This window comes from Salminus brasiliensis, chromosome 6 (genome assembly GCF_030463535.1).
Source record: "Salminus brasiliensis chromosome 6, fSalBra1.hap2, whole genome shotgun sequence".
Taxonomy (NCBI): domain Eukaryota; kingdom Metazoa; phylum Chordata; class Actinopteri; order Characiformes; family Bryconidae; genus Salminus; species Salminus brasiliensis.
In genome coordinates, this window is record NC_132883.1 from 21,678,509 (window position 1) to 21,703,437 (window position 24,929).

General features: G+C 40.9%; 1 protein-coding gene across 2 annotated transcripts; it reads left to right on the plus strand.

The window, feature by feature from the left end:
* The first annotated feature begins 6,180 nt into the window (after positions 1-6,180).
* On the plus strand, positions 6,181-23,549 carry plat (plasminogen activator, tissue). 2 transcript variants are annotated; one of them, XM_072681002.1, is made up of 15 exons: positions 6,181-6,273; positions 12,554-12,644; positions 12,771-12,813; positions 13,665-13,799; positions 16,100-16,210; positions 16,437-16,611; positions 16,757-16,848; positions 17,196-17,367; positions 17,535-17,620; positions 18,136-18,198; positions 19,181-19,388; positions 19,590-19,726; positions 21,047-21,187; positions 21,335-21,483; positions 22,497-23,549. In XM_072681002.1, exons 2-15 carry the CDS (start codon positions 12,582-12,584, stop codon positions 22,659-22,661), a joined length of 1,740 nt encoding a protein of 579 aa, XP_072537103.1. In that variant the 5' UTR covers positions 6,181-6,273; positions 12,554-12,581; the 3' UTR covers positions 22,662-23,549. The 2 variants fall into 2 exon arrangements, with proteins under 2 accessions (XP_072537103.1, XP_072537104.1); XM_072681003.1 differs by having other exon boundaries at positions 12,774-12,813.
* Positions 23,550-24,929: the final 1,380 nt, after the last annotated feature.

Below are 24,929 nucleotides of genomic sequence, written 5' to 3' on the forward strand. Positions count from 1 at the left end.
TCAGGGGTAGAGCACTGTCAGAATACGGGTGGGGAAAACCGAAACGCCTCAACTTGCCTCAACTGTTTTCAGAGAATATACTTTACTAAATGCTACAACGAGGGTTTGTTGGCAGATGCCTCTCATAATTATATAAAATCAATATTTGACTTTTTTTATTTTATTTATTTATTTTTTTATAATATTTTTTACATTTTTATTGCCAAAAATTAGACCTGTACACCCAACAGCATCACACGTAAACACCAACTTGTGGTTTGTCAGACTGAGAGTAGCTAGTTATTTTCGGGTGGTCTGATTGGTTAGCTTTTATCTGATCAGCTTGTTATTGGTTAGCCTGTGATCAGATAGTCTTGGGAAGCTTAACTGGTTAACCCCCTTTTTTTTTTTTTTGGTCAGCTTGTTATTGCTCAGCCTGTGATCAGATAGTCTCCAGTAGCCTGATTGGTTAGTCTCTATTTGGTTAGTCTGTGGATGGTTAGATTAAAAAAAAAACTAGACCTAAACTAGACTTTATTTCCTTGGTACAGTCAATTTAAGGCACTTAACGGGCACTCTAATCCAGAACAATTTAGAACAAAGTGCTTCACTGTTTACTCCGAAAATATCCTTACCTAGTTTATATAGACTGGAATCCAAAGGTTACCTAAAGCGAGATGCTGCCAAATACAGTATGCCAAAGTCTGTATGGATGCATCGATACACAATACTCAACACACTACACTTTGCCTAAAGTTCTCTTGGGAGAGCTGTTCTCTTCCATTAGCTGTTCCTTTAACTTCCTAAGAGGACAAAATCCAGACTGGACACCCAATTCAAGGCACACCTGCACACTTTTGCCAAAAAAAGTAAACAAACTTTGATAAGAGCTGCCAAAGAAACTCACATATGATCAAAGATTTGGACAAATGTTACATGGATTGCATATTAGCTTGTTTGTATTATTATTATTATTATTATTATTATTATTACGAGTACTACTACTACTACTAACACTGACAACACTTATGCATTACCTCTTAAGGACATGTCTACAAAATGCTATTCAAGAATTCAAAAATAAACTGAAAAATAGAAAGAAACAAATAAAATCTGACAAAAAAAGAGAACTCTGGTGTTAAGAGCGTACGCTCAGACATGGCGAGTGTGTGTTTATAAATCTTCACATTGTAATAAACAGTATGAGATGCGCGGAAATGCACTAACTGTCAATGTGTGTCACCATCTGCTTTCATCCTATAGTCCTTTTGGCCCTTTCTCCATCCTTTAGCGTACACTGTCGTGCCTATGTGCTCATTTCCTAATGCAGTCAGCTGTTACCTGCTTCCCGTGGTAGCTCTCTGTGTGGACAGATTTACAGAGAACCATTACGAACCAATTTCCCTCAATGCTGAGTTTCCTTTGCAGCTTTGGCTCTGTTTGAGGACATTCAGTGGCATTGTAACCAAACCCCAGGGTCATGCAGTTACTTTGAGCATCCCATTATCCTGTTCTGTAGAATCTAGAGGTTCCGTTCCCATGAAAGACACATTTGTTTTGCGCTGGAACGATGGCATCTCTGTAATATCAAATTGCGTAAGATTGACTGACTCTGACTTTCTGAAGAAAGGCCACAATGATTTTCTCTGTGTTTCTCTGTGCTGGTCAAGTCTAAAAGCATCAGGCTTATTAACATGTGAATGATCATTCGCTGAGGATCGCTAATTGTGGCTAAACAAGTATCTCAATCATGTGTGGTTTGGATGAGTTGCATCTTCATGCTAATAATGTTGGCCTGAGTAGGCGAGCACTTTGAAATTTCCAACTGGTGAGTGGATGAACGCTAGTAAACAACTCAGTCTTACTTAACCCCAAGCATTTAGATATACAACCCAAATCAAGTTAGCATTTCCCACATTTCCACATCTAAGAAAACCGATTGAGCGCTTTTGTTTGTGACGGGTAGGAATAGCAATCTAGTGACGACACAGGCCGGAGTGATCGTCCGAGTGACGCTGGTCTTGAAGTGGTGTCCTGCTAAATCGGCCTTAGCTGCTTCCACTCTGTTTATGCTGCAGTTTCCTGTTAGCGTGTGTACCGCAGTGTGTACAGGGTTATAGTCTTCAATGTAATCATGCCTGAGTCACACATCACTGAGACACTGTGCTTGTTGGGGTTGTCAACACGATTGCGAATATATGCTTATATATAATCTCAACGCCTCTAAAGGTTTGGGACATGGGAAGTATTTTCTTACAAATATGGTCAGATGGTCATATTTTTTTTCTATAGAAATTTCAACAGAAACCAAACAGTCTCCACAGAAGTGGGAAATTTGATTAATCAGGAGTCATTATCAGGAGTCATTTTAACACGTACATAATCCAGACATGAATTCAATGGAAGCCCAATCAGCTCTAGATTGTAAAACGGATGTTCATAAATTCCTTGAATCGGATGTCGTCTCAGCCAATAAAAATCAACAGAAAAATAAACAGTGCTTCACTGTTTACTCCGAGAATATTCGTACGTAGTTTATATAGACTGGAATTCAAAGGTTACCTAAAGCGAGATGCTGCCAAATACAGTATGCCAAAGTCTGTATGGATGCATCGATGCACAATACTCAACACACTACACTTTGCCTAAAGTTCTCTTGGGAGAGCTGTTCTCTTCCATTAGCTGTTCCTTTAACTCCTAAGAGGACAAAATCCAGACTGGACACCCAATTCAAGGCACACCTGCACACTTTTGCCAAAAAACTAAAAAGTAAACTGGTTAATTTGATAAGAGCTGCCAAAGAAACTCACGTATGACATATTTTAAGGTTGGCAAATATTACATATGGATTGCATATTAGCTTGTTTGTATTATTATTATTACTACTAGTACTACTACTACTACCACTGACAACAACTGTCCCTGGGCTCGCTTCCGCTCAATGACTCTAGGTAGGCTTCAGTCTGGCCGTGACCCTGACCCAGAAAAATGAGGCCGGATAAGAAGATGAATGAATAGGAATAGGTGTTGAATAGTACATCCAGGAAAAAGGCTCTTAATAGACTCATTGCATACCACCACTGTCCAATGAAAAATGTGTATCTCCAAAAGGAGAAGGCACAAATGCCCATTTAGAGCATTTCTATTGGTCTGTTCATCCAGAGTTATATATGTACAGAGCAGCTACAGGGTTCAAACCATGACGAAAACGAAAAAGACAAAGACAGGGATACATGGTTTTCATTGGACAGCAGCGGGGACACTACTGCGGGTAATTGTGAATAATAGCCGGTAGCATCCAAACTGTTGCGATGTCAATGAAGTAGTACTCTATGGTGGTTGTTAATAACTGTACCCTTAATCGCAAGGAACTGATGGTGCTCATAATCTGGTGGAGTGAGAAGAACAATGGGTCAGTCATTAGCTCTCCAATCTAGCTTCGTTTTGTGAGTTTAATGACTGAAAGTAAGTCATTAAGTCTTTGAACTAAATTGAACGAATGATTCATGCAGCAGATTCATAAGAGAGTCAGGACAAAGAACGACGAGGAAGGATGTTAAATTGCCCGAGACAAAGAGCTCTTTGTTGAATACTTCATGGTTCAACCCCAAGCACGCCATGCTATAGACCTTGGGTGAGACTCCGAACGCTGTAATCACTTCACGTCTGTTGCATGATTCAACTAAAAATTGTTCTAGATAAGGGTGTCTGTCAAAGACATTAAAAATAGATTGCTATCTATGTTTCTCAATCCTATATGTAGGCCTGTCTACAGTTGTACACTGTGATAATGACATTTTGTGAGGGCTGAAAGGTCTCAAATTATAATTAATGAGCCAGGATATGTATATAGTTTTAGAAAGAATGTAAATGGGCCTTTATAACTCTCAAGAGGCTGAAAGCATTCCAGGAAAGGGAGGAATTCCCTCTAACAGGCTTTGGAGTATCATCGTGTTCGTAGTGATAACCCAGCCAGTCTATGAGTTAATGTGCCAGAAATGTGTTTCCAGCATCTGGGAGTAATCAACCACAATTTAAGAATTCAGCACTGACAGTCGTCTTCAAGTCAATACTATAAAGACTGTAAATGTCTGTGTTAACAGTGCTTTAACACTGTGGGGATTTTTTTTATACGTATGTCTAAATAGTGTGTGTCTGAGTGGAGGATCAGCAAAGTAAGAATTTCTCTGGACAGTGTTAGAACCTGCTTTAATGTGCATACAGCAATAATACACAGTAGGTTTGAAAAGATGCAATTGCCAAGCTGAGACATTTACCAGTAGCCAGTAACCAGTCTGTTGTCCTGTTGTTGAATTGAACCGGTCTTTAATCACACACAGATGGGAGCTGGTTGTAACCTTCTCTAGTTGGAGACAGGTCTCATTAACTCCACACCCACACTAGACCAGACCCCTCAGAGAAGTTCCAGTGCCCCCATTGCCAGCACACTAAGAATAACTCGCTATGAGACGCAGGGCACTTTTATTCTTTCCTGACTGGGGTTTTTAAGGGGTTGAAGTGTCAAGTGATGATGATGTTGTGTTCTGGAAACAGAACAGAATAGGACTCTACTCAGCTGGGTCCGTCCAGGCCATGTTTCCTAATATCCAGCCCTCAGAAAAACACGTCTGATGCAGTGCAGGCGACCTTAGGCGACCTTCTTAAAGCCCGGAATGACCGGAACCACATATCATACTGTTCATCTACACCCTTTTAAAAAAGGAAGGTACCAAAAAAAGTTTTTTGGACAATAGAAGAACTGCTTTTGGTTCTCTACAGAACCTTTCAATTGATGTTTCTTTAGGAAATCATTTGTTGAAACTGTTGTGAGCTTTGAGGAAGCAACCCCTGGTCAAATGACGCATGTTGGTCATTTAAATAATATATTTAAATATTATATTAAATATAATATTATATATTATATTAAATATTCATATTTATTTGTTTTCTGCACATTTATGAGCACAATTTACATTTATTTTTGTAGGTAGTATTTATTTTAACATATTCAAAATATTTACATTTTGCATGTTCCACATTTAAAGGCTTTTTTTTTTAAATATGTTAACTTAAACAAATAAGCAGTAATTCTACGGTAGAATGTACAGAGTGTGTTCTCTGTAGAGGATGAGGGAGAACTCTCTTACACATAGAAAAGTAAGAAGTAAATTGAAGTAAACTGAGTGCCCAAACTTTGCACAAGACCGTATGCTTTGTTATGTTTTGATAAATATGTGTGTATATTTAAAAATACTTTGTCATATTAATACTTTTTGCTATTTTATATTGCCAAAGCAAAAATGTTACAAAAAATAGAAACCCTTTTCTTAAGTTAATGTATGGATTGTATTTCAAGTCATTTTGGAGCATTTGTATTGGTCTATTTAGGTATTTGTGAGGTAAGTAATGTAGACAAATGCGAAAATATTAAAGTTATATATAAAAAAAGTAAAGTATTTTCAGAACAACAAGATTTTTGCCCATTTTGCCAAGGCATTTACTCCTTCTCCAGTCCTTTCGAAGCCTTCCGTGTCCGTCCAGAGTGTGTGGAATCAGAGAAGTCTGAAACGGCAGCTGTAGCACACAGCAGTCAGTAGTTTTTCAGTAGTCAAATTCATTCAGAGTGTGAGATTGCGTGTCGCAGTGGCGTGAGTGTCAAAGTGGCCAGCCCTGCTTGTGAACTGCACTACTTCTCAACGGTTGTAAAACTTGCTTATTCGTTTGCCAGTAGTTACCAAACCATTCATTGAAGTTGCAGAATAACAATTAGTCTTACAGAAGTGAAAAATACGGATAAGGATAAGTCTGCAGCTGAAGGCGTCCAGCTCCCATAGTGGTGCTTGTGTCCTGTGCGTCCAGTGAAGCCATCAATGCTCACCAGGGGCTCTTGGGTGTTACTTCATATTTCCCTTCACCTTTGCCCAAACCCAACACCCTTCTAGATTACATCACTGGCACGGTATTACTCACTGATCACCCACATCCTAATCAGCCCTGTACTGATTACTGATTCAGTGCCATGCTGGGGGAAGCTTGACCCCTTCCCAACCCACAAACTCACACACACACACATATACGCATCGTCCCGGGACAATGTGCCAGAACTCCGCCCAGGACGCTGCATCATCATTGACATCATCACTACCATCATCATCATCGGCTCCGCCCCTTCCCGAGCGGTACTTGGAGGGGATAAATATTCACGCGTCCTCGGTACGACACACACGCTCAGAGCCGGACACCTGTGGATTAGAGTGGAGGATTTCCAGAGAGGAGGAGGGAAACAAGCTAAAGGTAAGAAAGCTGCACCATGCTGGAGCTTTAGGCTCATCGTTGTACAAGCTTGTTTTTTGTTTTTTTGTGTCTATTCAATCCGTTATCCATTAGACAGTAGTTTTAAAGCGACAGTAGGCGATCTGGGCAGGCGGCCTCATCTCAGGTTTATCGGGGCTTTGCGGATGAGGGTTTGGTGCTGTCTGAACGCCCCTGATAGCGCAGTGCAGCTGGACGCGCTGAAGCTGCAGGAGCGCGCAAACTCGGGCGAGAAACTGCAGTGTGGAGCAGCCCTGAGGAAGAGGAGGATGAAGAGGAGGAGGAGGAGACCCCCCAAAGAAGGACTGGACTAGTGTTTGCTTTATTTCGTTTTGTTATTTAGTTGATTTAGACTTGGAGGAGAACGAGACGAGATTTGACTCCAATAGTAGCTATAAGAATGAATCTGACCCTCAGACTGACCCCCCTCTCATGCTCAGACCGGATTGCTCGTAATTGCTCTGTTCCGCTCCGTGCCGGGCTATCAAGGATGAAACCCTCCACCAACGCTGTTCTTATCTGTGGGAAGACATGCCAGAAGACTTCTCATGAAGTAAACAAATCCATTACAGCTGTTTTTGAGAGGTACAGTAGTGTGGATGGTTCACCCACCACAAGGTTGTTAGGAATTCCCTGAAGTTTGCCTCCTAAGAATAGAACAAATAGGGCCTACATCCATTTAACAAACCGTGGACAACACTGAGAATAGTTCTCAGTTAAATGCATATGGACCCCTTAACACCCCGAAGTGGTCTTCAGTGGGGCTATTCCTTAGTAATAGTGTGTACTAAAGCGTTCGGCCCACCGATGGGCCACTGGCCGTCCAAGTGGCTCAATAAGGCGCAACAGATAACACCACCACCTACCATTGTGTTACAACAACACCATGTGGGAGACCAGGGTTCGATTCCCGGTCTGGGTGACTGTGCTGCGCTACACCAATAAGAGTCCCTGGGCAAGACTCCTAACACTACACTGACCCACCTCTGTAATACGAGTAACCTTGTAAGTCGCTCTGGATAAGAGCGTCAGCTAAATGCCATAAATGTAAATGTAAATGTAAATAAGTACTTTCCATAGTTGTCCTTTTAGGTCAATTTTTGCTGATTGGCCAAGACTGGAGTCTGAATCTGCTTCTTTAGCTTTGCACTGGAGCTACGAGGCTGCTAGAAATACAAAGTAATAAAGTGCAGTGTTTCAGTGCAGATCTAAAGAAGCAAACCTCAGACACTGGTCATGCTTTGTCAGATCAACTACATTTGGAGTAATGGGAATTTTCTTTTTTTGATGATCCTTTCCTTTAAAAAAAGGCTAAAGTAATGTACCCCTCAAAATGCAGACGTAGAAAACCTGATCTGGTCCTGAGTGACCAAAGTCTTCTGTGACAAAGGCCGGATTGGGTGGGAAATATTTTTTTAGTCCAACCCTATGCATATGGGTCCTGTTTATGTCTGGGCCTGAGGCAGAAGAGTGGCAGGCTGCTTTTTTTTTTGCCCCAAGGAGGTGAACCAATAAACTAGGCTAATATTGAAAAGGCCTGTAGTCGATACCACTAAGTGCTTCTATGTGTGTCGGCTCATCTGTGTGTGTGTGTGCGTGTGTGTATTGGTGTATTATGAGAATGTCTTTGCTGGCTTCCCTTAGTCAGCACGTTCACAGCATGCTCTAATGCGCAGGCTTTGTCTGTTGTTAATAGACTCTCTCCTGTGTGAGTACGTGGGCTTTAGCTGTGCTCTTTTTAAGTCACATTCCCAGTAGGTTGCTAGGCTTGAGTCAAGCAAGGCAGTTTGTCTTTTGAGAGTCTGGACAAGCCTTTGTGCACATAGAATCTCAGAGCTGTAGACTTTGTTGAAGGGGTGCTTCAGCGCTAAACTACAGAAGCCAAATTTGGACACCAAACACAGGGTATGTGGGGACAAAAAGTGGCAAAATGAGACCCACAATATGATAAACCCCCTAATCTACCCACCCAACCCTACATAGTAGATTAAGATGCAAAGGCTAATGTATAGTAATATAGATAGTCCTCAGCTTTGCATGGATGCAGAGGTTAATTTGCTGATTCTGAAACATAGATTTTGTTTGTTTGTTTACTTTTTGTTTGTTGTTTTGTTAGTAATTGTTTGGAAAGTACAGAAAGAACTCATTTAGAGTACCAGCTGAAGGTTGCTGCAGTGCAGTATCATTGGAGTAAATGCAGGTCTGTGAGAAGGCACTGCAAGATGATCCCTAGTGTGTGTGTGTGTGTGTGTGTGTGTGTGTGTGCTTCCTTGGCTCATCATTTTCTTTGTTGTACAGAATGACTCAGTTGTCTTCTCTTCCACGTGTTCCTGTTTCATCCGTCTTCGCTGTAGTTTTTCGTTAGATCCCTCTATCCCTATTGCACACAGCATACAATGTAGCCACTGTTCTGTTTCTGGGGCCTTATACAGGATCCAGCTTACACACACACACACACACACTCACGCAAACACGCTCACACATACACACATATGCACCCATCTTAACCCATCATTCTCGTATAGACTGTATTATACTATGTGATATATGTTATTATTGTAAGACATCCTTAATGTACATAACACAGGATGTACTATGTGCATATATGTGGTGTATATATGCTGTATAATAAGCCTGAAGAAGCTGTATAAAGTTCAGACGCCTGCATGCATTTAATTCCCCCAGACATTTAGGTGAAGCCCAGAAACACACAGTGCTTACTCACTCTTACAAAACTTGGTGAGCCAGAAAACCCTTGATTTTTGTCCCAGAATTCTGGCAAGCTCTGTGGCTGTGGGCTTTAGCTGTGTGCGTGTGCGTGTCTGTCTCTTTGTCTGGTTGTCTGTGACAGAAAAAAAAGTGAGTGAGAGATCAAAAGAGAGAAAGAAAAACAGGCTAGAAGTGTGTGCTGGGTTAGTGGTCATGGCCTTTGTCTTTTAGGGAGATTCCCCCCCAAAAAAACATGTCTGCAGGAACGCGTTCTTGGAAGCAGATGTCCTGCCTCTAAAAATGTTAACCTTCGGCTTCTACTGTAGAACGATCACGCTTTACGTCTCTCTGTGTGTGTGTGGGTGTGTGCCCACTCCCATGTCAGTCGTGACCATATGTTTCCTGTAGTGCGCTACATGCTGGCGGTGTCACACATCCTTTGTATTTAAACAAAATAGTGTTAGGCAACCACCGGACTATAGTTTGTGGGCAAGAGGCGTGTGTGTGAGTGTACTTTCCAGCCATGGCTCAATTAACGGAGACTTGCCCCGAGACGTATATATTTTTTGCCTTTTCCATGAACATATACCCACAAGCCCACGTCCTGACCACAGACTGCAAGCACACAAATATGGGCCTTGTATTGTTGTTTTCTTCATATTTATTAACTATATATAAGTACAGATAGCATGATACCACTTTTCTGGCATGTAAACAGTCTGTTCTTGAAGGTGATGTAGAAAAAATAGGCTAGCACTAGGATCTGAGCCATTTTGACAAGGGCCAAACTGTGATGGCTAGACGACTGGGTCAGAACATCTCCAAAACATCAGTCAGGTCTTTTGGCCTTTTATTCTAGGATGTAGTGGTCCAAGAAAGGACCTGGGCACTTAGGGCCCATCATCGATCGCCAGATAATACAGGACACCTTCAGAGATCTTGTGGAGTGGGGCCTACTCAGTGTTAGGCATACCTAACTCAGCTACATATTCTTACTAACTACATCTAGCTATATATAAATAACTGCAATAGCAGTAGTAGTTGTATTGTATGTTGCATTAGAGCTGTTTAATAGTAGATTTTAACATCTTATGACATGAGGTTGTCATGACATGAGTTCTTCAATTTCAGAAGAAGCCGCTGCTGCTGTGCTACATGCCTTGGCCTGCAGCTTAGCTAGTTGGAGAATCTCATTCCATTCTTGCAAAGTCATTCTCAGACTTTCCAGTGGATAGCCCAGAGGAAAAAGCACTCCGGTGTTTAATATCAGACTTAACAGCTGCCACTTTCTAAGACTTCGGCATTGAACAAGTGGATGGTAATCCTTCCCCGTTTTTGTTTTTACATATGAAGCCCCTCAGTGAAGGTTTAGGCTGTGAAAATGGTCACAGGCAAGAAGAGCACTTTGCAGCAGTGACACCATGCATCATAAAATGTCAAATAATTGTATTGTATATTTATAGTTGTTGAATTGGGAGAAAAGGGAAATTGGATATTGGGTAAAATGACCTGAAATATAGCTGGTTGGCACCCAGGTACGTCCTATGTGGGGCAAACACTGGCAGATGGCGTTAAGATAATGTGTAGTTTACATTCTGTTATTTAGGATTAGATTTTATAATAGAACATAAAGGTCCATTAAGGTATTGTAAAATCTCTAAAGGCCTTGTTGCATTGTTTATTACTGTTCAGTTAAACCCATTCCTTTTATTTGGCCTTTAAAAAGCCACTCCATTAGTTGTGAAGGTAATTGGTAGATTGATTAATACACAAATGCACAGTAGTAGCCTCAGTTTTAATGTCTGTTGATGTGAGTTTTGCCTTCACTTTCTTTTGTGCTGTGTGTGTGTGTGTGTGTGTAAAGCTTTCTGCTGCTGAGTTGGAACTGGACAGTGAGTCAGCCCTCAACACTGCATATGGTCACATGTGCAGGGATCACATCAGGCAGGCGCACATACACACACATGCACATTTACGATGAGACACACTTCATGTTTATATAACCCCATCCTTACTGTAAAATGCAATGTGTGAGTGTACATAGGCATCAGACAGATAGTTCTCCTCCAAGGGTCAAGATTTATATTATCCCCGTCCCCTTTGTTTCGAGCTGACTCATTCTGCTAACCTTTATGACCTACCCCCGTCCCGCTCCACTTCTGCTGTAAGATTACTTACTGTCTGGGGCTTTCGACTAACTTTTAGGGGTGTAGAATGGTGGGTAAGTGTGTGTTGTATTCAAAATGGGTTATATCACTTCTTTAATTATTCCTTTTATCTTATTTGGCCACGGGAATATGTTATGGGAATATGTTAATGGTGGATATCAAGAGAAGCGTTTCTTCTTATGTGTTTGGGTGTATGTATAGATTGCACATAGCTTTGAGAAAGATGGTGTGCACATCTGCTGCTGTTTTTTATGTGTATTCGAGTACACATTGTAAACACACAATAATTATAACAGTTTAATTACTGAACCTAAACTGTTTAACGGGATGTGTGTATGGATATAGAGCACTGGGCAAAAAAGCTATTAAGTTCAAGTTATTCATTATTTTTCCATGTCGGCATAGCCTTAACAGCTATATATATATCCACAGTATTTAATGAGTCCACCTTCTATTCTTCTGCTAACATTCTTTGAAATTTAGAGTTAGGGGACATGAAACCAAACAGGCAGCAGAACAAAGAGCAAAAAATACAAGCATGACGATGTGATAAACACACAACAGCAGACCAAGGAACAGCACAGGTGGGAACACTAAAGACTGGGAGGGGCTACAGGGATTGGGAGACACAAACTAAAATGCACATGGCAGACCAGTGCAAAACACCGGCGTGAAGACGCGGAAGGGCAGACACAAGGGCAAGGCAGGGATACGTTAAAATGAGCATTTTCCCGCTTCTCACTATTGAAGGTTTCACCTTCAATGATGTTGAGGTATGGACTCATGGACTCAAGGTATGGATGGACAGAAACCTGCCTGTGAGGTCAGAGTGCGGCTTAATGTTCGCTCTCTTGTCGGAAGGGGTCTGTTCTGTTGGTCTGCTAGGTCCTGTGGAGTTGTTAACAGTCTTATTTTCGCTGTAATTATTTAATTGTTTGTTTAATTACAGATTTGGAAGCTCCCTTTTTTCCCCTGAAAAGAAAACCTTTTTTTATCTCATGTCATTTTATCGAATCACTTTAGAAATATATCCTAATGATCCTGACTTATGATATAGCATGCGAGAGAGAGAGAGGATTTTGTATCTGTTGACATGCTTGTGTGTGTGTGTGTGTGTGTGTGATGGTGCATTATCCGAGTATTGTTCTACATAGCACAATGCTGCTACGTAGCACAATCTACGGCATTAGAAGTCTTGAGTCTGTTGAGCAGAAAGCTAGCAGCTGTGCGCGCACTGTGACTCAAAGTTCATTCAAACAAACTGATTGCCCGCTGAATGGTGATTCACCCAGTCTAGAATTCCCCCGCAAACAGTCCCTCACACACACACCACTTGTCTTCTGCCAGAAAATCCCTTCTTAAATCTTATTGTTGTGTCTTTTCAGTTCATCACCCCGAGGCCTGAGTGACATCATGAGCGTAACAATGAAACTGCTCCTACTGCTGCCTGTCCTGTACTGCGCTTTAGCTGACAGGGTAAAACTGAGCACTCGTGATTAAGACTCATTAAGATTTATTTACTTATCTCTGCAGAACTGCAGCACACGTTAAAACCAGTATCCCTAACCCCTATGTCTCGCTCTCCCTCTCCCTTGTTCTCAGCAGCCACTTCACAGAGAGAGGAGAGGAACGCGGATTTACAGAGGTGAGGCGCATTGACCTTTCACCCCATGTCTGACACCCTAACCTTTTACTAATCATTCGAAACTGTTTTAACCGGTCAAGCTAATGAAACTGGAGACCCTCAGTCTTCATTTATTCTGAGGTGTAACAGGAGACCTACACAGCATGGCCAGAGAAACAAATACAATCCAAAAATATGGAAGATATTGATTCATTTAGTTCAGAAATTGATATAATTTCCTAAATTAAATGATATGTATTAAATTGGTACTGTAACATGCTTGTTTTAGCCACATGTATATAAAACTGTATAAGCAGCTGCTTAAAAAGCTCTAATAAATTAGGGGGCCCAGCTGTCCCAGACGCTACAGACTCTGCTGCTACAGTTCTTTGTGCTCTGGTTGCTGGGGCTATCGCCACAGTTTACACCCCTGCCGTGAACAACTCCATTCCGTTTGGGTCTTTCTAGAGTAGACAGCTCTGTGGGCACTAGAGGGAGCCATCACTCTGAATCACACAATAAAGAGCTGCACCGCTGTCTCCAACTGGATAGCGGTTGGTGACAACACTGCCTGACCAGTTTCTCCTGCCTCCCCACAATCAACAGTCATCCCGTTCACCAAACTCAGACCTCACCAGCTTTGAAGCGCTTTGTCTTCTTTATCAGTGTTTTTTTTGTCTTTCCTTCTGTCCCTCTTTGTCTCTCTCTTTTTCTCCCATCCACAGAAGACTGTCACTACTGTGGTGTATGGCTTTGTTGCTGGACAGAAACGTCATTGTAATAGATGTAGTCCGACTGCAGTGGTTTTGTCTGTGTGACCGTCTTTGTGTTCCATGTGTGTGTACGTGTGCGTTTGTGCGTGCGTATGGCAGACCGCTGTGTGGATTCGGACTCGGCTGCGGTCAGAGAGATAGGAGAAACGTGGCTACGATGGAGAGGTCAGAGAGTTGAGTACTGCCGCTGTTCCCCGAGAGGACGAGCACGCTGTCACTACATACCTATTACTAGTGAGTGACAAACACACACAAACACACACACACACATGGCGTTTACTTTTATTAAGGGTATATGGTGTAGTATACAAGCTAAAACACTCTCATGGGATACCCAGCCCTTAAAAAGTTTTAGCTTGTATAGTACACTACATACCTATTACTAGTGACTGACACACACACATAGTGTGTACCTTTATTATTAAGGGTATATGGTGAAGTATGCAAGCTAAAACACTCTCATAGGTGGTTTTATTTTATTTGTATCCCTCAGGTCCACGATTTACTAATTTCTCTTCATCTCTTACTTCATTTTCTGATTGGCTGCTTTGTCTATTTAAAAGAGCAGTCCTCTTTGCTTGAATGGATGGAGCTTAATGGCTAGAATTAACGTTTTTTCAATGACAGTTGCAGCTTAGCCAAACTTAAAATACTACATTTTTTTTTAATTTTTGTTATACAAACACATGCAGCAAGATGAAAGGCATGCTGTTACACACACACACACACTGCATACATTAGGTATCAGGTTTGACAGATTTTCCAATTCCAATGTTCCAATAGCTGCACATCACACGTCACATAATACCCACGAAGAGCAGTTTCCACATGGCCCCATTCAGAACATGCTTTAAAAGACCAAAAGGCCTCAAAAATGTAATTGTAAACCGTAAAAAAAATTAAATAAGAAAGCTTATTCTGTAAATATGAGATATATGGAAATATGCTTTTTTTATTTATAAAACTATGTGCATGCTCAAGCACAGGCATCATACCTAGCACATTGTTCTGACCGGTTGTGTTTAAGGCCATTTGTGTTTCCATTTGTGAGTTAGCGTTTAACTGAAATACACAAAGTGCTTCTGAGTCTCTCTGAGCATTTCTGGATACTGTCAAAACCCCAGGCTTTGCTGTGTTTACTGTAGAGCTTCTTCTGCGGGTAACGCACCTGACTCAACTCAGCTAACAGTTCAATCAGGAGCTTAAAACAGAAGCACAGGTAGATCTGAAATTCCTGAGAATGTGCATGCCAAGTTGGTAGGAGGAAGTAGGAAATAGGAGCTTGAGGAATGTCACCGAAATCACCCCTAGTGATAAAGCCATGGTCAGGTTCTACCGTGACTTCTGTAAAAATGTAAAATGATATGTTTGTTATTGTTGTTTGTGTTTGTTGTAAGTAAATCTGTGGTTCGCTTAGACAACCGATGTCCTTTTTGGGAATCGGATAAACCAAAAGAATATTTTTTCCTTGTAGACACAAAAGATACAGGTAAACGTAGCAGAGAAGAGGCTCTTAAAATGTCAGAAGTTTTTATGTTTTTACTCTTTTTACTGAGAATAACAGTCATGACTGATAATGTCAACGTAATATTTGCCGCAATGGGATGATCTGACGGATTATTTCTGTTATGTCCGCTGTGCGCACACACAAATCTGATCATTTCAGATACTGTACAGTGTCCAATTCCGGACCAGGTGACCTTAATGAGAACGATCTCAGAAGCTCTAATAAGGAACAGCTGAGAGTTCGAGCAGCAGATGATCTCAGCAAGATCTTTTGCTGATGCTTAGATAAGGCTGAATGTCAAACGGCTCCAGATTCCTTATGTAGCACGATACAGAGGCTGTCAGAATATGGGCCAAAACAGTGCATGTTATGACCATCAAAGAGCTATTTGGTATTCAGGCTTCGATAACTTGCATAGTGCACTAGGGAGGGGAGAACCATTTGGGACTGATTTGGGGTATTATTTTGATGTTGATGACGTATGGAGTTCATTTATGTGAGGTTATTGATTTGGATGTTAGCATGTGTTCCTGATATGCATACATTAAAGGCTGGTACAGACTTACGGTACCACTTACTCTAAAAAAGGTCAAGTTTGAAAGGTCTAAGCTTAAGCAGCGACAATCTTAAACATTAGCTATGAAGGCTGTAATGTGAAAGTAGCCAATACCTTTTTAAAAATGTGTAATTCGAAATAATATAAATATTAATTATTAGTTAGTAAAAAAGTAATACATATCAGGGTGATGGAGTTTATTTGGAAGTGTATGTGCTCATTACAGTGAGTGTAAGCTTTTGGGTGAGACAAAGGAGTGATCTTTTTTGTTTTATGACAGGGTAATTTGACACACATTGTTCACTCCCTATGACACACACAACACTAATAGAAAACACACTTTCTCTCCTGTAGTCTAACCTCTGGGTGTACACATAAAGGTGGAGAGTGGAGATACGTCCACTATGTCGGTGATGTGTAGTGTTTATTTTTCGAACTTCTAAACCCCTGTTTCTCCTTTTTTCTCTCTAGCATGTTACGTGTCAAGATGTTACAACGGAGGAACATGTAAAGAGGCAGTGTACTCGACTGACTTCATCTGTCAGTGTCCACCAGGCTTTACTGGAGACCAGTGCGAGATTAGTAAGTACACATATGCATACAGTATACCAATAGGTACTCTTACACAGCGTTACACCCAGTAAAACAATCTGTAAGTGTAGTACAACAAGGGTTCAGCAAAGCCGGCACTGAAATAACTTAAGCAATTCATGAAGCTACTTACTGTTAGTTACTGTAAAATCACAGTAATAAGTCATGCAGTCTTTTTACAGTGTATTATACTCTTAGAATTACTTGTTTCTCTTAGATTTGAATGAGAAGTGTGCGACTGGGCCAGGGTCTAGTTATCGTGGTACGTGGAGCCTCTCCAGCTCTGGCACCGAGTGCATCAACTGGAACTCCACATCGCTCAGAGGCAAAAAATTTACTGCCAGGAAAGCAGAGGCGGTTATGCTGGGCCTGGGCAATCACAACTACTGCAGGTATGTACACAAACTAACAGACAAAGCCACCGTTTTTATTTCAGTAGCTAATTTTTATGATAGTTTATAATCAATGTGAAAGCAGTGTTTAAATGAGGAAATATGGACTGTACTATAACCAATAACACTATACATTTCTGCTCAGGAATCCAGATGGGGACACCAAACCATGGTGCTACGTTTACAGAAGGTCTCAGATTACATGGGAGTTCTGTTCGGTGCCTAATTGTACAAGAGGTGAGACCAACACACACTCACACCCACACACATAGTGTAGAAGCATATGATCTTGACAGAAATGCTAGTATTAGTGATTTGAAGCATCTTAAGACAAGAAAACGAAAAGTCAGTCCAGTCCAAACGAGATATGTCAGGTGTGAAGTAGAGCATATCAACAACATTGCAACATTGGTTCATTAAGTGTATTAACTCGACCTTAAATATCATCACTGTTAGATATTGAGAATGATGTGAGGTACATCTGTACCTGAACTGCAAATCAACCTTTCCATTAACATACCTATACACAAGCACACACATTCTGTCACGCACACCCATAACGTAATGTTATCTGTGTTTGGTAGCTCCAGCGGAGTGTGTGCAGGGGTCAGGGCAGTCGTACAGAGGGATGCAGGCAGTCAGTAAGAGTGGAGCAAAGTGTCTGTCCTGGGACTCCCCTGCAGTCTCCCGTAAGATTTACACAGCCTGGAGGCCGGACGCCAGAGAGCTGGGCCTTGGCAGCCACAACTACTGCAGGTAAACAAACTCTTAGGGATATATACATTTTTAAATGAGTAATAATGTCAGTAACAGTTTTATTACACATATATGAATACACTTAAAACACACAGTACACATACACTTAATACACATACACCCTCACACACACCTACGTGCTCAAGTGTTTCCTCTTCGCCCCTCAGAAACCCGGATGGTGACCTCAGTCCATGGTGTCACGTATATAAAGGATCCCAGCTGACGTGGGAACTGTGTGACCTCACCAAATGCCGTAAGTCCACCCCATTGCCATAGTGACATAATATTGTGGTCCAGTGGTCAGTCTGCGTGTTATGACAAACAGAGCAAATCATCATCAGCGAAGAGGCAAATTACGCACGTCCCTGCGTAATGATGAAATGCTAGAAATGAGCGAAATGAGCAACTGCATCTGTCATGCGTGGAGTCTAGGTCATGGGTAATTGGGTAACATCACTGAGCCACACATTAAGGAGCTACTTTATCTAACTGCCAGCACGGCCAGCATCTCATCGGGTTGTCTAGAGTTGTTTTTGGCAGACGGCCAAAATGTCACTCATGCGCTTTCTTTCTTATGAAATGAATCATCTGTGGGAGTAACTGAGCACAGATGAGCTTGTGCGAAAACAAATGTATCTAATTCATAACAGAAGATGCTTGCTGGAACCCACCATGAATCCTACTAGACTGTGTGTGTGTTTGTGTGTGTGTGCAAGAGGCATAGGGTGTGTATGTGTGTTTCTGATCATGTTTGCGTTTTGTTCACAGCGAGGAGACCCCCCACCATCTTCACCCTGGGGCCAAGAACCCCTTCAAAGCCAAACAGCCAAGGTAAGAAGATCTCAACATGCAGTACTTTTGTTGCTTTTGTTGAATGAATTGTTGTATTTTGTCAATGAAAAACTTTTCCGCAAAGTGAAATTCACGTTTTGAGCCACCACTTAAGGACACACTTTAAACATGCATTTCTGGACAAGCTGAGAGGCACAGAACCATCACTGAAAGTGAAGGAAGCATGTGGACTGAAACTGTAGAGTGATATTACAGGTATTTACACAAATATGACTCGAGTTACACAGCATTACGCAGTTCTCGCTACTCTTGTCCGGACCTCTTCACCTAGCCTATGTGTAGCCGCATACCCTTTACTGTACCATATGCTGCCACTCGACATCCACCAGAAATGTAACTACACGTCATGGCGATGTAGATCGCAACAACTGTGATTGGTCCGCTTGGTAGCATCGTATTTCCGTCTTTGTTGCAAATTTTTTAATTCAGTTGGAGGGGGATGGACCATGAATTGTGCGTACACTGATGTGAGATAAATGGTTGCACATGACGAACCAAATCATTAAATCTACCTGCATTTCCTCATCCGTGTCTCTCAGTGGCCAGACAAGCACAAGAATTCACCTTCCTTCTGCCTCGGTTCAGTGGCCAGACGGACTCTCCTCACCTCTGACATCTTTTCTCTTTTTCGTTGCAAAAACATTTAGAAGGCACATATTTATTCAGTATTGTCAGTATCTGTCTGTATCTGTGTCAGTATCTATCCATCTGTCCATCAAAAGTAAACAACAGCTATTTTGACTAGCAGGAGCAAGGAGAACCCCCCTTGCCAGGCTAGTGTTTTGGCTGCATAGCGATATAGACGCACCAACAGACAAGTAGAAACGCTCACAATGGCATAGGCCACTTGCTCAGGCTACGATGTAGACACATGTGGTGACCCGACGCAGAAGTCTTTAGTCAGTAGAGATTTTAAAGCTGTCATGTTATGGTAAGACTGCTCTATTTCTATCTTTCTCAGGCTCTTGTGGTCAGCGTTCTTCAAAGCCCGCCAGTTCTGTGCCTGCATTCAGGATAGGGGGAGGTAAGACCAGTGACATCTCGGAGCAACCATGGCAGGCGGCCATCACAGTGTATCGGCCTCGCTCACAGTCATACAACTTCCTATGTGGAGGTGTCCTCATCGACTCCTGCTGGCTCCTCTCTGCAGCCCACTGCTTCCAGGAGGGGTGAGTGTGTCACCTTGTCTACATGAGCAAGACCTGTGGTTGACTGCCCTGTGGTGTAAAGCGCAGTTCATACCCTAAAACACTAAATCTTTGTTGCTGAAACTGTGTACTAATGAATTTGTTGAACTAATAAAGTTTCATGTAAGAGTTATCTGTGTTATTGGATGATGCACTAATGGCAGCTGCTATTTGTGGATCCAGATATACTGCAGACCGTCTGAGAGTGACCCTCGGCCGTACCTTCAGGCTGCAGAACTCCAGCAGTGAGCAGATCTTTGATGTGGAGAAATTCTGGATCCATGAACAATACAACGATGAGACTTATGACAACGACATAGGTAAGAATGGGCTTTCACGATGACAGCTAGTAGCGCACTCCAGCTGATACAATATATAGTACTGCTCTTTAGACACTCCTGATATCTATTTCAATGCTCTATGGACATGTCCACCCACACAACAACTCTGCCATCAACTTTATGTCCTTTACTTTGGGGTACAGCATTCCACAATCCCCCTTACCCACACCATAATGAACACACACATCTATCACACTACCACCATACTCCTCGCCCTTGCCATAACCAAGAACACTAGCCTTAACCACTGGAAGACCAGGAACTCCATACATATCACACACTGGAAAAAAATACTCTTAATGAACACATGCTATAAAAATAAGTATCTATAATATAATACTTTTTATCAACAATATTGACCCTCTGTCACTTTAAACAACCCACCACTGTCTAAGCCTGTTAACCAATCTTCTCATGTAAGGAAACATTCAAACACTTACAGCAGTTAGTTATAGATATACATTAAGAACACATACCAGCTCAAACACACATACATACATACATACATACATACATACAAATGACACATATAGGCGCACACACACACATACACATACAAACACAAATATGAATACACACATATATTGCTCAGTTAGAAACATGAACTCTATCCACTGTCTAACATTGCCATACTGAAACCATCTGGTCTAAGAATGCCAGCCTGTTTGCCTGTCGGTCTGTCTACACATACACTCACACACAAAATTCTACACATTACTGTATACACACATCCATGCTGACCACCCAACCCCTCTTCTCAATCATTATTTTTATTGTTATTAATATGGTGGCTGGGAACATAAAAGATGAGTGGACTGTGTATTGCTGGCCTTCAGATTACATACCATAACTGTCATACAAAATTTTACGAAAACATTTTACCTGTCTGATTTTTATATTTGCTTTGCATCAGCCAGATGTCTTTGCATTTTCAATTTCAGATGGGCCAATTTAAGCACTGTATTTCATATATCAGAGATTATCAGATTACCAGTACCCTGCTACTGGTTAATCTGGTAGACCAGCATAGGTTATGATTTTATTTGAGGGGGTGGTTTAACAGGTCTGCCAGCATGGCCAGCTTTAACAATGACCAGGTGGCCACCATAAGATATGTTTTTGCCTTGTCCAGTTGGAGTCAACCATCTTGGCTATTTGAGACCAGTAAGAACGTAGATAATAACTATGAGACCAGCTTAGACCATCTGCCAGCTCCCAACCGGATCCCAACACTTTTATTCATGAACATTCAAATGACTCTAACGAATTCCTAACTTTTAATGCACTCTTTTTCCACAGCTCTGCTGAAGCTGAAGACTGAACATGGCATCTGCGCTATCAATTCTCCCGAAGTGCTGCCTGTCTGTTTACCGGAGCCTAGCCTGGTTTTCCCAGACTGGACCGAGTGTGAAATTTCTGGTTATGGAAAGGAAGCAGAGTGTAAGGAAACACACTCCCCATATATATTTCACTTAAAAACACTCAACAACGTCCATATGATGAAGTTTAAGGGGGGGGGGGTGTTATTCATTATCAGTGACTGAATGTCTGAATAAGCGGCTAATGATGTTCCTCCCTCGTTTTCAGTCTCTCCGTTTTATTCAGATCAAGTGAAGCAGGGTCATGTGCGCTTATGGCCTCAGGAGCGCTGTCTTCCGGAGAAACTTGCTGGACGCTTGGTCACTCCAAACATGCTGTGTGCTGGAGATACGCGTGGCCTGGATGATGCCTGCAAGGTAACTGCCATATATAGACATACACATACAAAGAGACATTAAGTTATGCAGACAATCACATTACATAGACACTTTATAGGCAATCATGGGTAGATAACTGGAGCTATAGGAGGTAATAGATGTTCTAAATGGCAAAAGCTAACATTATTGTTAACATCAGCCTACTAAATAGCAGCAGTTCACATTGGACTGTCAAATAATACATTTTTCTCTGTATGTTTTAAATGTGTCAAGCTCACTTAACCCTGTTAGAATTGTATTTCTGCTTAAAAACTGGGGGCTCCCTAAGAAATCTGCTGTTGTGTTGTTTCTATGGCTGTCAAATTGTTCAAATAATTAATTGCATTACTTTTTGCAGCAATTGCAGTTATTGTATTTTTTATTTCTTATCTTGCTGAAATTTGATGCTAAAGAAAGACATTTATATTTTTTAAGTATTGAAGATATTTTTAAAATCAAAAACACACACACAGCTTGCTTATAGTATAGCCAATACAAAGGGACTAGGGGTGTAAAGCCCCCCTGCATTGAGCAGTGGAAGCAGTGTGTTCTCTGGAATGATGGTGCTCCCGCCAATATTTTTCAGATATATAGAGTTGGAGAGTTAGGAATGAGGTGGGATGGTGATCATCCAACATCCTGACCTCACTAACGCCCAATCAAATCCTCACAGCAATGCTCCAAAATGCTCCCTGAATGGTAGAGACAGTTACTCCAACAAAAGCAGGCTGCATTTTTTTTGACTCCTAATTTCAGAAGAAACAATGAATGAGCAGGTGTCCCAATACTTTTGTCAATATAGTGTGGTTATTGCTTTCAGAACTTCAATAGCCAGCATATATAATATAAATCATACATGCCTCAGACTTCTTCACGATTATGGGTCTCTTACTTGTGTGGCAATCACATTAGCTTGTTATCAACACATTCACTTTTGTAGCTTCAGTTCATTCTCATATATTTTATGTTGAAATGATTCTTATAATTAAATCATAAAATAACTTTCTTTCTAGGGGGACTCAGGTGGTCCTCTGGTGTGTGAAAAGGACGGCAGGATGAGCCTAGTAGGATTGATCAGCTGGGGTGATGGATGTGGCAAGAAAGACACACCAGGAGTTTACACACGTGTTACGAACTACACTGCCTGGATTGCCAGCAAGAGGCGATCTAACAGATAAATGAACCTGCCCATCTAAAAGAGCAGGAAGTTGAAAGGTACCCCATGACACTGATGTTAATACTGCTGAGCTGATGAGTATCATTCAAAAAAGGGCACAGTCGGGACTTTGAAAAAGGAAGGAATAATGCGGAACAAAGAGAACATTTTTTACCTACACTTACTTAAGTGCCCTTCTACATCCTACCAGGGCTGAGATGAATCAGTTTGCCTTTAATCCTGACCTGTGCCACCTTGCCACATCTAGTCAGCATCTTTTAAGAGGAACCAGTTAAAATGTATGTTGCTTTCGGTGCTTTTTCATACAGTCAATGACTTCATACAGTCAATTTCTTCATTAACAAAAGTGCTGAGTTTGGCACTATGGACAGATGTATATGTTTTTTGTAGCGTGATGGATACACATCCAGAAAGGAAATGCTACCCAGGCCTTTTTTGATATGTTAATATTTATTCTTATACACAGATAAATGTAGAGGGAATATATTCATTTTCCTGTAAATTTGAAAAACTAATGCTGATTCATATAGATATTTCGAACACGTAACTCATTCTTAGCATTTTAAAGTTCTTTGTATAAGCACTTCCATTTTGTCCTTCCCTGAATCTTTTTAAAAAAAACAAAAAACACTAAACATCTGCTGGGTCAGACACAGTCAAAGAAATGAACAAAGTTGGGTTGATCCCAGATATCTGTGCGTGTGTGTTTGTGTGTGTGTGTATGTTCATTGTATTCTTTGTCAAGTTCGATTTCAGTTTGCATCAGATGAAAGTGATGCTATTTGCTATTTTTCAAGTTTTCATATTTAACTATTTATCACCACAGAATTGTACCATTTTATATTTGGTAACAGGTATTAGTAAGTTATGAAGTTATTGAAGCTGTTTTTTTTACTGCATTTGATTTTTAATAAAATGTACAAAAAATGTAAGTCTGGATGTTTGATTGTTTCATAAGAAAGCTGAATATGTTTTTTTTGTTTGACAATGATCATTTACTGTAATTGAAGAATTGGCAAAAACTGAGAATAGCATAAAAAAGCATAAAACAATGCCCCAGAACAATGAATGTCATGTAAAAGTTAGGACACCCCATGAAAAAAAAGGCGTGTCTTTTTTAACATATTTAAACATATGACATTTGAACAATACTGGGAGATGGAGGTTATATAACTAAACACATAAAACTGAAGAAATATCTTCAGTTAATTAATAACAATTAATAACAATGCTATTTTACTTCTTAGCTGCTGATGATTAGAACATCATTAGAGGGGATTTTGGAGGAGCCTGTCTCATTTAAACCTCAGATATTTAGTTTGTCTTGATTGGTAAAGTGAGTGTTATTACAATGGTGAGATCCAAAGAGCTCTCTGAGGCCTAGGTAGTAGATGCATATGAGTCTGGCATTTAAAAAGATGTCAGCTGTTCCACTGTCCGCAAAATAATTTACAAGTGCAGCAACTGCCAACGTGACGAGGTCAGCCTGTCCTGACGTCACAGGATCTACAGGTAGCTCTTGCCACAGAAGAGGTAGTCAAAGTATCTACCATCAGAAAGAATGGGAGGTATGCAAGGAGGAAACACTTGCAGTCAAAAGAAAAAGACTAACATTTTCCAGAGAACACTTAAACCAAGACCAGGACATCTGGAACAATGATTTGGACAAGTGGATCTGAAGTTATTTTAGCCAATGGGAGAAATACCAGCTATTAGGGCATAGAGTACAGAAGTGCATTTCTATTACTTACATTTTCCAAAAGATATTTCTTTAGTTGTATTGGTTTAGTTATAAAAACCTGCATGTTAAAGGAAGTTAAAGATTTAGCAATATTTTTGTCTATATCCTATAAAATGTTAAGCAAGATTACCTTTACTTCAAAATAACATAAAAGGAAAAGGGCCAGAAGCAAGAATTTTGGACTCCCTGCGTAGTCAGTACTTAGTAACACTCTCGTTGGGAGATCTGTCAACAGATTTATTGTTGATGTTTAGATCTAGGAATGTACATACCGCTGATCCATCCATAAACAAAACTGTAGCCTTTTAATGTCCAATTTCCCTCTTTTAATATCCAATCCAGGATCTTATCTTGAGCTCTCTAAGTGGTTAGGACTTCATGAGCTGAATTAATGTGACACTATATTTTGGATTTGGTTGGTGCCACCCTGCTGCAGGACCAATCTGAGCATGGTGGAGTGTTACTCATGTCAAAACAGACCACACTAAAGAAAAGGTTTAATAGGGGCACACCAAACAAGGTAGGTGT

Excerpts from the sequence above, each read along its gene's own strand:
- plat (XM_072681002.1), top strand. The coding sequence starts at position 12,582 with ATGAGCGTAACAATGAAACTGCTCCTACTGCTGCCTGTCCTGTACTGC. Across the intron at positions 16,612-16,756 it reads GGCAATCACAACTACTGCAG|GAATCCAGATGGGGACACCA; the intron begins GTATGTACACAA and ends ATTTCTGCTCAG. Across the intron at positions 16,849-17,195 it reads GGTGCCTAATTGTACAAGAG|CTCCAGCGGAGTGTGTGCAG; the intron begins GTGAGACCAACA and ends TGTGTTTGGTAG.